The following is a 15,130-nucleotide window of genomic DNA, read 5'->3' on the forward strand; positions in this document are numbered from 1 at the left end:
ATCAAGAGGCTCCTCACTGTTCTCCCTTCCGTCTCACTTTGGGCTGGCCTAACCTTTGTGGTGCCACAAAGTAGCCACTCTGAAATGAAGACCTGATCCGCCTCTCCCCACCTGCAAAGCTGCCCACAATAGACAAGTGAGGAATAAACTCCTTAAGGTATGTGAGTCTCTTCTCTATCAGCCAAAACCCACGTTCCCTGGGTTTCTGTGCCAGTGCCCAATACCTACCCTGACCTCCAGTCACATGGAAAAACTAAATTTGTCTCGGCATGCCACAGAGCTTTCATAGCTGTTTCACATTCTGGGTTTCTTCCTCTTCCTTCACAAGCTGCTTCTCCACTGGGCAAAAGTCTGGGCCCCATTCAAGAGTTGGAATTGGCGTTTTTGTGAAGGCTTCCTAGGATCCCCAGGCAAAATTTCTTCTCTCTCTTTCTCTCTTTCTTTCCTTCCTTCCTTCTTTCCTCTTTCTTTCTTCTTTCCTTCCTTCCTTTCTTCCTTCCTTCCTTTCTTTCTCTCTTTCTTTCTCTCTCTCTCTTTCTTTCTTTTTCTTTCTTTCTCTCTCTCTTTCTTTCTTTCTTTCTTTCACAGGATTTCCCTTTGTCATCCAGGCTAGAGTGCAGTGGCATGATCATGGCTCACTGCAGCCTTGACCTCCCAGTCTCAAGCAATGCCCCTACCTCAGCCTCCTAGGTAGCTGGGACTACAAGCATGTGCCATCATGCCCAGCTAATTTTTTTGTTTTTTTAGAGACAGAGTTTCACCATGTTGTCCAGGCTGGTCAAAATTTATTTTTATCTCAGTTATCACTCCTGCCCACATTCTCATCTTGCTTTATTTATCTTGGTTAATATTTTTGTGATTCTTTAATCGATGAAAAAAAATGAACCCCACCCACAGTCCTACCAGAAATAACTCTATTATATTTTGATGCTTTTTTTTTTTTTTTTTTGAGGCAGGGTCTCACTCTGCCACCCAGATTGGAGTGCAGTGGCATGATCTTGGCTCAACACAATCTCCACCTCCCGGGCTCAAGCGGTTCTCCTGCCTCAGCCTCTGGAGTAGGTGGGATTTCAGGCACATGCCACTACTGCCCAACTAATTTTTGTATTTTCAGTAGAGATGAGGTTTTCAGCACGTTGGCCAGGTTGGTCTTGAACTCCTGACCTCAAATGCTTCACCCATCTTGGCCTCCCAAAGTGCTGGGATTACAGGCATGAGCCACTGCACCCAGCTTTTCTTTTTTTTTCCCCCATGACAGAACCTCTCTCACTCTATTGCCCAGGCTGGAGTACAGTGGTGAGATCTTGGCTCACTGCAACCTCTGCCTCCTGGGTTCAAACGATTGTCCTACCTCACCCACCCCAGTAGCTGGAACTATAGGTGTACACCACCATGCCCAGCTAATTTTTGTATTTTCAGTAGAGACAGGGTTTCATTCACCATGTTGGCCAGGCTGGTCTCGAACTCCTGACCTCAAGTGATTCACCCGCCTTGGCTTCCCAAAATGCTGGGATTATAGGCATGAGCTACTGTGCCTGGCTGATGAATTTCTTTATAGTATTTTTCTTATACAAATATATCATGTGCTTTTAAAAAATATAATTGGGGTTATACTGTAACTACAATTTTATAACCTGTTTTCTACATTTAATATGAATATTTCCCCAAGTGATCTTTTAAAATGTTAATAGCTCATAGCTACACAGTATTCCATCATAAAGCTGTACTCTCCCACAATTGGACATTTTGTTCTCTTTACAATTTATCACTATTATAAATCTGTTAGAATTCTGACTGTTTCCTTAGGATAAGGAAGGTTGTTTCTCTGGAAAAGAAACAACTGAGTCAAAGGGAATAAAAATTGTTAAGAGTTTTGATACATATTGCATATAAAATAGCACCAATTTACACACCCACCAATTATGTACAATAAGTTTCATGGCATTAAGGGTCACTGCTTAATCAGTCCCTTCTCAATATTTGTATATTCCTTTGAAAAGATGCCTGTATTACAATATTTATCACATGAAGAATAATAATAGTAGGAACATTGGTCATCCTTTTTTTAAGGACTTGGTATATAAAGACGCAACATAAGCACTTTACTCAACTCTTATGACAATTCTTAGAAAGAATGAGGAACTTGGGCTTACCCCAGGACCCACAGGCAATGAGTAAAGCAAAACCCGTATTCAAACCCGGAAGTCTATCTGATCATAACACCTGTTGGAAACAGATCTTGGTGCCTCAAAGAAAAATCAGCACTGATTTTTCAGAGGTCGCATGTCCATGAAGGAGAAAAAAAAAAAAAAAAGAAAAGAAAAATCAGCACTGAGACAAAGGATCTCTCAGCAAAGCAATCTTTACTTTCTGCAGAAAGGGTGCTCCTATAAGCCATCTTGCCACGAGAGTGCAACAAACAAAGGAAAAGCAGACAAATTTATCCCTTACGCATTTGGGGTTGTCCTTACTGCTGTGTCTGATCTCCATTGGTTGGAGCCAGACCTCACATTCTAAACTAAAATCTGATTGACTAAAAATGTACAACTTTTCTAAACAGGTAGAAGCAATGGAGAACAAAAAGGAAGTCTAAATAAGGAAGGGGCACAGGCTGCAAGCTGGGACATGCCTGTGAGCATGTCCAGCACAGGTATCTTGGTTAAAGTACAAGGACATAGAATGTACTACATGCCTGTGAGCATGTCTAATAGCCACAGAGGATAGGGCTTAACAAAGAGTCACTAATAAAAATCAAGAAGGCTTTTAAGAAAGTTAGTCTTGGCTTGGCATGGTGGCTCATGTCTGTAATCCCAGCACTTTGCGAGGCCGAGGCAGGCAGATCATGAAGTCAAGAGATGGAGACCATCCTGGCCATGGTGAAACCCCATCTCTACTAAAAATACAAAAAAATTAGCCAGGAGTGGTGGTATGCGCCTGTGGTCCCAGCTACTCGGGAGTTTGAGGCAGAAGAATCTCTTGAACCCAGGAGGTGGAGGTTGCAGTGAGCTGAGATTGTGCCACTGCACTCCAGCCTGGTGACAGAGCAAGACTCCGTCTCAAAAAAAAAGAAAGTTAGTCTTTAAAAGAGACTGTTATTTCTAATATTTATTATTATTATTCTTTAACAAGAAAGGAAACTTTGAAGAGGAACTTCTCTACTTCCCACAACACCCATGCTTTTACCCTGGGTTTGTAAATGTTTTTGTCTGCAAGCTATCGGTATGGGTTTATGGAACAAATTTAAATACGTGTTTATTTAAAAATGATATACTACTAGGTCTGGGCACAGTGGCTCACACCTATAATCCCAGCAGTTTGGGAGACCAAGGCCTGTGGATCACTTGAGGTCAGGAGTTTGAGACCAAGCTGGCCAACATGGTGAAACCTTGTCTCTACTAAAAATACAAAAATTAGCCAGGTGTGATGGCACATGTCTGTAGTCCCAGCTACTCAGGAGACTGAGGCAGGAGAATGACTTGAACCCGAAAGGCAGAGGTTGCAGTGAGCTGAGATCATGCCACTACACTCCAGCCTCCAGCCTGGGTGACACAGTGAGGAGTGTCAAAAAAAAAAGATATACTGCTGAGCACAGTGGCTTACTCCTGTAATCCCAGCACATTGGGAGGTCAAGGCAAGAGGATTGCTTATGCTCAAGAGTCTAAGACTAGCCTGGGCAACATGGTGAGACCCCCGTCTCTACAAAAATTTAAAAATTAGCCAAGCATAGTATTGTGCCTTTACTCCCAGCTACTCAGGAGGCTGAGATAAAAGGATGACTTGAGCCCAGGAAATCGAGGCTGCAATGAGCTGATTGCACCACCACAGTCCAGTCTGGGTGACAGATACTGAGACCTTGTCTCAAAAATGAAAAAGATATATACATATTACTGTACATATTATGCACATTACCAAACATATACAAAAATGTTAGTTAAGATAAGATTAAAATAAACGAAAATTCAAATTTTATCTTCTTGGACCTCTCATAAATCATCTTGTTTTATGTCTACCCACTAGAATGTAAGCTCCATGAAAACAGGCCCTCTGTTTTCCAGTACTGTGTCTGCAGCAGTGCCTGGCAGACAGTATGCACTCATGAAATATATGTTGGACATTAATAAATGAATGAATATGTTACAGACAGAGTGCTTGTTCCTAGGTGCCACAAAGGAAAAATTAGCATTCAGACAAAAAGTTTTCTCAGCAAGGCAATTTTACTTTCTGCAGAAAGGGTACTGCTCATCAGTGATCTTGCATGAGAGCACACTGAACAAAGGAAAGGGAGGAATATTTATTCCTTTTGCATTAGATTGTACTCCTTTGTCCTATCTCCATTGGTTGGAGCTGGACCTCACAGTCTAAGCTAAACCCAATTGGCTAACAACTTAAAACTTTCCTAAATATACCTATTTAGGTATATTTACCTAATATACCTAAATATACTTAGAATATAATTCTAAGTCCTTGCAAAAGGACTTAGAAGAGTAATAACATTTCCTAATAAGGAAGGGGCATAGGCTGCAAGCTGGGACATGCCTGTGAGGATGTCTAGCACAAATACCTTGGTTAAAGTACAAGGACATAGAATATACTTATTCCCTTATATCCAACAGCTACGTAGGATAGGGCTTAACAAAGAGTTACTAGCAAAAACAAGAAGGCTTCGAAGAAAGTTAGTCTTTAAAAGAAACTATTATTTCTAACACTTATTATTTATTATTCGTTAACAAAAAGAGAAACTTTGAAGAGGAACTTTTTACTTTCTACAGAATGGTTCAGCTACAAGATTGTGTGTTTGAAGGCAGAACCTAGAAATCAATTATATTTTTATCCTTAGCACCAAGCACATTTCCTAGCACATAATGAACACCCCATAAATATCTGGTGAATGACTATATATTTAATGTTTGTTGAATAAATTAATAAATGCATAAATGGATGAGTGCATGGATGGGAGGATATACAGACAAACATAGAAAAGTTTCTTCCCTCTGGTCAATTTCCAGGGTTAGCATGTCAAAGATAAAAATACCTGGCTAAACTTACTTAATTGTAATAACACTTTACTATTGCAAGCAATAGCCCCCTAGAACAAGTATAGATGGAATTTCACTTATGTCTTGTAAAACTAGAAAATAATAAACCCCCTATTTTAAAAATTAGCCCTGGATAGACAAAAACCTAGAAGCAAAGATAGTGAGTTTTGGAAGAACTGGAAAGTACAGTAAATGGTTGACCAAGATAGACTGGGGAGGCAAAGCCATAATTCTTCATCCACATCTTATTAGGTAGGGATAAGAATATAAACCATTTGTAAAATACTTAACCTTGAAGCCGATGGCTATGGCTCACTCCTATAATCCCAGCACTTTGGGAGGCTGAGGCCAACTGATCACCTGAGGTCAGGAGTTCAATACCAGCCTGACCAACATAGTGAAACCTCATCTCTACTAAAAATACAAAAATTAACCAGGCATGGTAGCAGCCACCTGTAATCCCAGCTACTCAGAAGGCTGAGGCAGGAGAATCGCTTGTACCCAGGAGGCATCTCAGTGAGCTGAGATCGTGCCATTGCACTCCAGAGCAAGACTCTGTCTTAAAATAAATAAATAAATAAAAAATACTTACTTGAAGGAACCAAAATTATGAACCTTAATCTTTGTTGGGGTGAAAGTCTTTCTAATTTACAATTTTTCTGTATCTTGTGATGAAAATTATTTCTTTAACTCATTCTATCTTTAAAAGCTCATTATCACCTCCTTTGCAATATCTAGCCTTAATCTCAAGGGTTTTTTTGCATGCCAGATGTACATTATGGGAAATTATATTAACACACCCTCTCTGACTTCAGTATTTTATTCTGTAACCTCACTGATATATGTCATTTAAATTTACTTGTTAATCAGAAAACATTAAAATGCTTTGTCTTTTTCTTCAGCTTTTACTGTAATAAATTCATTTCCAGAATTAGCATAAATGTGAATTTTTTCCCTGAAGCTCTTTCTCTACCACAGAGGCAGAAGAATGGCTGTCTGGTTCATCACTATAGCCTCAGTGACTGAGTATCAGTAAATGTTTGAGGAATGAATAAAAAAAATGATGCAGTGAAAATTCAGACCAAGACTTTCTGAATCCAAAGCCCATGCTCTTACAATTTTTGTGTGTGTGTGTGTTAGATGGAGTCTCACTCTATTGCCCAGGCTAGAGTGCAGTGGTGCTATCAGGGCTCACCACAACCTCCACCTCCCAGGTTCAAGTGATTCTCCTGCCTCAGCCTCCCGAGTAGCTGAGACTACAGGTGCACGCCACCATGCCTGGCTAATTTTTGTATTTTTAGTAGAGACAGAGTTTCACTTCGGCCAGGCTGGTCTCGAACTCCTGACCTCATGATCTGCCCACTTTGGCATCCCAAAGTGCTGGGATTACAGGCGTGAGTCACTGTGCCCAGCCTCTTACTAACAATGTTATTGTCCTGTATATGCCTAGCTAAAAGTTGAAATGATCACCTTTCCCTAAATTGAATGATTTCCTGATGCTTGATATTGCCCTCTGCAACACTGTTGTAACAATGACTTGCATTTCCATAAGTAATGTTAAGCTCAAATAATTAATTTAATTTTAATTAATTCATAAATCTCTTTCCAACCACTTTTGGAAAGATGCATTCTTCTATGTTCATAACTGTACACATGTATAAATGTACAGATTGGATCTTGTTGATTTTGGAGCTTATGATTTAATATAAAGTTCTATGAAGCATGAACATATTTGTCCAAGTTAGTAAGATAATTTCTTAGGCTGGACTCAAAGAAAGTCACAGGCAAATTAATTAACTTCAGGTCCCACTTTAAGCAACTAACAGTTTTTTAGCATTTATGTAGGATCTATCTCCATGAAAGGTATTGGGTACAGCTGTGAAGAATAATGAATGCAAATTTGAGAACAATGTCACATATGGAATAGCCACTGAAAAAGGAATGCTGGAAACAAAAGTTCCTGTTGACAACCAGATGAGACACTTTATTCATCATCATCCTTCATTCATAGATAGATAGATAGATGATAGATGATAGATAGATATGATAGAGAGAGAGAACGAGGGAGAGTTCTTTCCACACATTCAAGATTTTAGAACTCTTCTCAAATGGGATTTTTTTTTCCACTTCACTTATTATAAAACACTTGATATATTTTATTTTAAAGTGAAATTTTTTCTAAGATGTAATATTTATTTTATTTATTTATTTATTTATTTTGAGATGGAGTTTTGCTCTTCTTGCCCAGGCTGGAGTACAATCTCAGCTCACCACAACCTCCGTCTCCCAGGTTCAAGCAATTCTCCTGCCTCTGCCTCCCTAGTAGCTGAGATCGCACAGCTGCACTCCAGTCTGGGTGCCAGAGCAAGACTCCATCTCAGAGGGGGAAAAAAAGAAAGAAAAGAAAACTGTTATGTCAGGTTGAGAGAAAGTAACAGAAACAGGTTAGGCAGCCACTGCCTTGGGTTCTACAATTTAGAGTATCAGAAAGCTTATTCCTCTAGAGGAGTGACCTCTCTAAGGTACAATTTAATATACTTCAGCCTTTAGGGATAAATGTCATGCGAAATCTTCATATGAAGAAAGATTCTGTGATTAAAGGTACTGTCCATTATGTCACATAATAATAACGCTTTATTTTTATTTATTTATTTATTTATTTATTTATCTATTTTTAAGATAGAGTCTTGCTCTGTCGCCAGGCTGGAGTGCAGTGGTACGATCTCAGCTCACTGCAACCTCCACCTCCTGGGTTCAAGCGATTCTCATGACTCAGCTTCCTGAGTAGCTGGTATTACAGGCATGCACCACCACCTCCAGCTAATTTGTTTTTTAAGAGACGAGGTTTCACTGTTGGCCAGGATGCTCTCGACCTCCTGACCTCATGATCAGCCCATCTCGGCCTCCCAAAGTGCTGGGATTACAGGCACGAGCCAACATGCCCAGCCTATTTATTTATTTTTTTAGAGACAGGACTCACTCTGTCACCCAGGCTGGCATGCAGTGGTGCAATCATAGCTCACTACAGTCTCAGGCTCCTGGGCTCTAGCAATCCTCCCACCTCAGATTCCCAACCAGCTAGGACTACAGGTACATGCCACCACACCTGGCTAATTGTTGTCTTGCCTTGATGCCTGGGCTGGTCTTGAACTCCTGCACTCAAGCAATCAGAACCTTTCTTTTTTTTTCTTTTTTCCTTTTCTTTTCTTTCCTTTTTTTTTTTTTTTTTTTTTTTTTTTTGAGATAGTCTTGCTCTGTCGCCCAAACTGGAGTGCAGTGGCATGATCTCGGTTCACTGCAACCTCCGCCTCTCAGGTTCAAGGGATTCTCCTCAGCCTCCTGAGTAACTGGGATTACAGGCTCACGCCACCACACCCAGCTAATTTTTGTATTTTTAGTAAAGACAGGGTTTCACCTTGTTGGTTAGGCTGGTCTCAAACTCCTGACCTCAGGTGATTCACACAGCTCGGCCTCCCAAAGTGCTGGGATTACAGGCGTGAGCCACCATGCCCGGCCAGAACCTTTCTTTTAGGCTCAGGACCTTTATGTGTAACTGTGGGTCCTGCATAGGCAACTCCCATCAACATGTCTAAAACTGAACTCATGCTGCTTTCCCCAGCCCCTTCTTTCTTGGGGGTCTCTGTCTCAGTGAATGGGACTCAGCTCAGTTCCTCAAGTTAGAAATCTGTGCTTTATAATCTCTCTCCCTTTCCTCAGTGCCAATGCGTCTGTCTTGTTGAATCTCACAGCAAACACTCTCAAATTCCTCAATCACCACCCAAGTCAAGGTGAACACAGCAATCTCCAAACAGCTTTCTCACATCAAACGTATTCCCACCCTCACCCTCAGTGAAGCTTCTAATCCATTTTCCACGTGGCAGCTTTCTTTCTTTAAATACCACACTGTTAATACAGCTCAAAGCTTGACACCTTTCAGGGGCTTCCTTCGCCCTTGGAATAAAACCTAAACTCCTTCACAGCTGCAGTGACCTATGATCGTGTGACTGCACTCCAGGCTGGCTGACAGAACAAGGCTTTGTCTCTAAAAAATGAAAAAAGGCCAGGTGCGGTGGCTTCCTCTCATAATCCCAGCACTTTGGGAAGCCAAGGCAGGAGAATCGCTTGAGCCCAGGAGCTCAAGACCAGCCTGGGCAACATAGTCTAACATTTCTAAGACTGTATCTCTACAAAAATTTTAAAATTAGCTTGATGTGATGGCTTGCGTGCCTGTAGTCCCAGCTACAGGTGAGGTGGGAGGATCCCTTGAGCCCAGGAGGTCAAGGCTGCAATGAGTTGTATTCATACCACTGCACTTCAGCCTGGGCAACAGAGCAAGACCCTGTCTCAAATAATAATAATAATTAATAATAATAATAATATCCATGGGGCCCTCACTCATGGAGGACTTTACAAGACCACTGGTGACCTCACCACCACTGTTGTCACTTCACTGCCCATCCAACTGCACTCCAGCCATGCTGGCCCTCGACCACTGCTTGAATAGACTATGCCTCTTCCCAGCCCATAGACTCCACGCGCACTCCGTGCCATGGAGAGACCTTGTCCAACACTCCCATCCCCAGTCCTTTGCTAGCTAACTTCCACTCGCCTTCCAGAGCTCAGCTTCTGTTTCACTTCCTCGGAGAAGACTGCCCTGGCCACCAAGTGCAGGTGACACGTTTTACTCCCTACCTGACTTGACCTCCTCTTTGGCCTTTGACACGCAAATCGCTTACTGCTGGGCGATCCCCCTTACTTTCGCGCCCCCACTCTCTTCCGAGCACCTCTCGTTTTTCTCACTTCTCTGGCCCTCCGCTTGGTCCCTACTGCCGCTCACTTCCTTCATCCACTCCGCAACTTGGTGTCTGCTGGGTTCTGTCCTCAACGCTCTCTCCTCATCACTGGGATATTCTCACTGGTTTACTTCACGCCCTCCTGCGATCTTAGCCACTTCCAGTATCTAATGACTCCCAACTCTGCATCTCTTAACTAGAGATTGACATTTCTAGCCATCTTAGTGACCATCGCTTGCATGACCTGATGGCACGTCAAGGTCAGCATCAGCCCCTGGCCACCACCACCATTGCCAAAGTAACCTCAGCAAAACCTCCCTTTCCTCATCCCCCCGGGTCTACTAGAGCACCCTGTGTAATTATGTTTGTTCATTGTGCCTGTCCCTCTAGGTCCTTCTCTGAGACCATATATTTACTCCAGCCATGCTTGCCTTCTTCCTTTTTAAAATTATTTATTACCAATTATTATTTACCTAACTCAACTGTAAGCTCCACAGTAAGAAACTTCAATTCTACAGAAAAGTTGCAAGAATAGCCCAATGAACTCAACTGCGTTTCACTTCAATTAACCAATTGTGAGAACATTTTGCTACATTTGATTTATTCTTTTCTCTATGTGTATATCACAATATGGTTGCTGAATCATTTGTGAGCAATTTGCAGACACTATGGCCCTTTACCCCTAAACATTTCAGCTTGTATTTTCTAAGAACAAGGGCATTCCTCTTCATACAATTGTCAAATTCAAGAAATTTAACAGTGACAGTATATTATTCACTAATTATCCCAATAATGTTCCTTAGAGAAACAATAAATGCATTGCATGTGGTTGCCATGTATCTTTAGTCTGTTTAATCTGGAACAGTTTTGCAGCCTTTGTCTTTCATAATATCAATCATGAGATAAGCTGGCAGGAGATTTCATCTGCTATGCACTGAGAACAACACACCTCTTACCCAATTGCCAAAAATGCCCAAAATGATTAACCTGAATCTAATCATGAGGAAACATTACATATACCCAAATTGAGGAGCATTCCACAAATTGCCCTCTTTTTAAATACATCGCCTGGCGTGGTGGCTCATGCCTGTAATCTCAGCACTTTGGGAGGCTGAAGCAGGTAGATCATCTGAGATCAGGAGTTTGAGACCAGCCTGAATGACATGGTGAAACCCCATTTCTGCTAAAAATACAAAAATTTTCTGGGCATTGTGGCACACGCCTGTAATCCCAGGTACTTGGGAGGCTGAGGTAGAATCGCTTGAACCCAGGAGGCAGAGGTTGCAGTGAGTCAAGATCGCACCACTGCACTCCAGCCTGGACAGCAAGAGCAAGACTCTGTCTCAAAATAAATAAATAAATAAAAATCAAATAAACCTATCAAGCTCATTCCCACCCAAGGGCCTCGCACTGCTCTTGCTGTTTCTAAGAAAATTCCATTTCAGCATGTTATCTCCTTGGGGAGCCAACCCTACCCCCCTTACCCAGACTAGACCTCACCCTTCACCCCATTCCATCTCCACCCTGTTAGTCTACTTTATTTTCTTTTCAAAACGCTTAACTCTCTGAAATTACCTTGTCTTTCTATTTGTTTACTTTTGTAAAATCTATTTCTCCTACTAGAATATAACTGTTATGAGAGGGACCATATCTAAAATAGCACCTGCTTGAAAATGGGCACTCACTTTAGAGTTGGTCAAGAAAAAGTTCTTTATCTTCAGTGCCTAACAGAGTGCCTAAGACTCAATAAATGTTTGTCAAATGGGTGACTTATACACTGTGTGATTCACTAAGCAGAATGTTTATGATTCCCGTTCCTTCCTGGGTTTTCATTTGTGCTTACTCCAAACATTCATAAGATTTCAATAGCAAGAGTTCCTTTTCAGTATTCAACTATCCATTTCTTTTGGTCTGAAGTAGAAGAGACTTAGGGAAATGTGACAATTATAGTCAAGTCTTAAAATTCCTCCTTCTTGCACAGGCATTGAGGCTAAACTATGATGGCCGTAATATGCTGAAAAATGCATTTTTATGTGAAGCTAATAAGGAAGAGTCAAGAGGAAAAGCGTAAGAGAAATTCAGTCAATGAAAAGGAAGTCATTTCAGTTACTCAGAAATGTAATTCAGATATTTATTTATTATTATTTTCTATTTCTTTTGTTATTTTTTTTTTTTTTTTTGAGATGGAATCTGGCTCTGTCACCCAGGCTGAAGTGCTGTGGCACAATTTTGGCTCACTGCAGCCTCCGCCTCCCAGGTTCAAGCAATTCTCTGCTTTAGCCTCCCAAGTAGCTGGGATTACAGGCATGTGCAACCACATCCAGCTAACTTTTTTGTATTCTTAGTAGAGACCGGGCTTTGCCAGGCTGGTCTTGAACTCCTGACCATGTGATCCACCCTTCTTAGCGAACCAGTGCTGGGATTACAGGTGTGAGCCACCACACCCATCCGGCAGATATTTATTTTTATGAGACTAACTCACTCCCTATGGCACTAATGAAGGAACTCGAATATTTATTGATTATTTATTAATTATTATTGTCATTATTATTTCTAGAGTCAAAGTCTTGTTCTTCACACAGCCTGGAGTGCAGTGGCGCGATCATAGCTCACTGCAGTCTCAAAACTCCTGGGCTCAAACGGTCTTCCAGCCTCAGTATCCTGAGTTGCTGGGATTACAGATATGAGCCACCATGCCTGGTTTAGACAGTTATTTTTATAAGCAATGTTTAAAATATTTTCTTCAAGCAATAGCTAAACATGTACATATATAAGCTATCACAATAGCTGTGCTGGTGTGAGTTAGAGAAAGAGTGAGGTGCTACTGGTCTGCCTCAGCAATACCTTTGAACTTCTCTGCCTTAGATCAAAGCCACCAAAGCACCAATTTCAAAGGAAAGAAAGTTGGAAGCAAAACAAAGAAATAAGGAAACCTTAGGTAAAAGAGCACAGAGTAAATAATTCCTGGCTCAGCAAATGTTACTCCCTTTTTCAATTAAAAAAAAATTAAGTTGTCCTTGAACATGGAAAAAAGTAAGTCTCTATAATTATTAGTTAATTCAAGTACAAACCAAGGAGTATTCACTATTGTTTAAAATACACTACACATTATATTTGGTAACAGTAAGTAAATACACAAGCAGTCTCTTTAAAATATACACACAAAAAAGTGACTCTTGTCTGGCATTCAAAAACTCTCTCCTACCTGTTCTTTGAAGATTTTATCTCATGCTGCACACTAAAGCCAGGTGGTCAAAGAATTGATAGATACCATGAGAAACTAAATGTTAAAGTTAAAATAAAGTTGGATGTGTAAACAAATTAATTGGTTATCATTTATTTTTTAAGACGTTTTATTCTGAAATAATTTTAGAATTATAAAAAAGTTACAAAACAAAACAGCTTCTATATGCTCTCTAGCCCGCTTCCTCTAATGGTAATGACTTATACAACTGAGGTAAAGTTATTAAAACCAAGAAACTGATGTTGTTACAATACTATTAACTAAGTAATAGACATTATTCCAATATAATCCGTTTTTTTTCACAAATGTTCTTTTTCTAGTCCAGAAGCCATTTAATTTTCATTCTTCCTTAGCCTCCCCAAATCCTGACATTGACACTTTTGAAGAATCCTGGTCAACATATTGTAGAATGTCCTTCAAGGTGAGTTTGTCTAATTTGCTCATAATTAGTCATCATTTTTAATAGCATAAAGCCTTTTTATTTAAAACAAAAGGAAAACATTTAATTACTCATCTAATTCACTTCCTACAAATAGAGTACAATTTATAAGCTTTTGTCTGGTTTATTATTTCATAAACTAAAGGCATTTATTCCCTTGGGTAATTGGGGGGGAAAATCCTGTTAATTTTTATAGCCATATCCCAAATACTTTATGTATTTTTATTCTTCACAGTGATTTAACCAAATTTGCATTTTAGCACTTTTAGCAACTCTCTTACCAAATTTTTTCTGATTGATCTACCAAATACTAAGAGATCTGTTTAAATGTTCTTTTTAGTTGTGGATTTGTCTATTTGTCCTTATGGATTTTTGCTTCTGTCCATTTTTGTTTTTCTGTTTTGATGCTGTGTTATTAGGAACATATACATTTAAAATTGTTACAACTACCTGATGAATGAAATTTTTATCATTATTTAGGGACTCTCTTTACCTCTAGTAATGCTTTTCTTGCCTTAAAGTATTTTGCATGATATTCATATAGCCAACCAATTTTATTTTTGTTGTTATGTGCCTGATATACATTTTTATACACTTTTGCTTTCAATCTTCCCATATCTTTTTGTTTAGATGTGTCTTTCATAAATAGCATTTTCTTTTTTCTTTTTTTAATATTTAGATTTTTTAAATGCAATATGACTGTTAGTTAACTAAGCATTTTGTCCATATATATTTATCATAATTACTAATATGTTTGTATTTCTTTCAACTATCATTTGTGTTTTCTTTTTTCCCTATTCCTTCTGTTTCTTTTTCTCTATATTCTCTTTTTGGGGGTGGAGGGTGGAGGTTGGTTTTCCTTCTATCTAGAGAAGGCTCCTGACTTAAGTTCATATGAAGACATGTGATTAGAGTCAGATCTCTTCTTAACTTGATTTTGAGAAAAAGAAGAAGAACAACAACAAAAAATAAAACAGAGCAAACCAGAAGAGGGAAGAAATGGTTCTTTAAAAAGTGGGAATAGATACTACCTCATAACCTCATACCCATTATAAAAGGCCACAATAGAAGAAAAAAACACACAGAAAATAACAAGTGTGGGCGAGAATGTGGAGAAATGAAAACCTTTGTGCATTGCTGGTGAGAATGTAAGATGTGTGCAGCCACTATGGAAACAGTATGGCAGTTCCTCAAAAAATTAATAGTAGAATTACCATAGGATCTAGCAATTTCACTTCTGGGTATATATCCCCCAAAATTGAAAGCAGGGTCTCAAAGAGATACTGGTTCATTCATGTTCATAGGAGCATTATTTACAACAGCCAAAAGATAGAAACAACACAAGTGTACTGAGACAGATGAATGGATAAACAGAACACGGTATATGCATACCATGGAATACATGTCAGACTTAAAAAGGAAGGAAAGTCTGACACATGCTACAACACGAGAAAACGTTGAGAACATTATGTGAGTGAAGTAAACCAGTCATTAAAGGACAAATACAGTATGATTCTGCTTATACAGAGTTCTTAGAATAGTCAACTTCATAGAGAAAGAAAGTAGGATGGTGGCTGTTGGGAGCTGTGGGGAGGAGGGAATGGGAAGTTATTGCTTA

The 15,130-nt window shown here is 39.8% G+C and overlaps 1 protein-coding gene across 1 annotated transcript in view; it reads right to left on the minus strand.

The window, feature by feature from the left end:
• Positions 1-9,882, minus strand: part of CCDC170 (coiled-coil domain containing 170) — a 101,710-nt gene extending 91,828 nt beyond the window's left edge. The window contains exon 1 of the mRNA XM_012452235.2: positions 9,793-9,882. Coding sequence (XP_012307658.2) covers positions 9,793-9,882 — 90 coding nt within the window. The remainder of the gene's footprint in view (positions 1-9,792) is intronic.
• Positions 9,883-15,130: the final 5,248 nt, after the last annotated feature.

Source organism: Aotus nancymaae, unplaced genomic scaffold (assembly GCF_030222135.1).
Source record: "Aotus nancymaae isolate 86718 unplaced genomic scaffold, 86718_ANA_hifiasm-v0.15.2.pri h1tg000040l, whole genome shotgun sequence".
Taxonomy (NCBI): Eukaryota; Metazoa; Chordata; class Mammalia; order Primates; family Aotidae; genus Aotus; species Aotus nancymaae.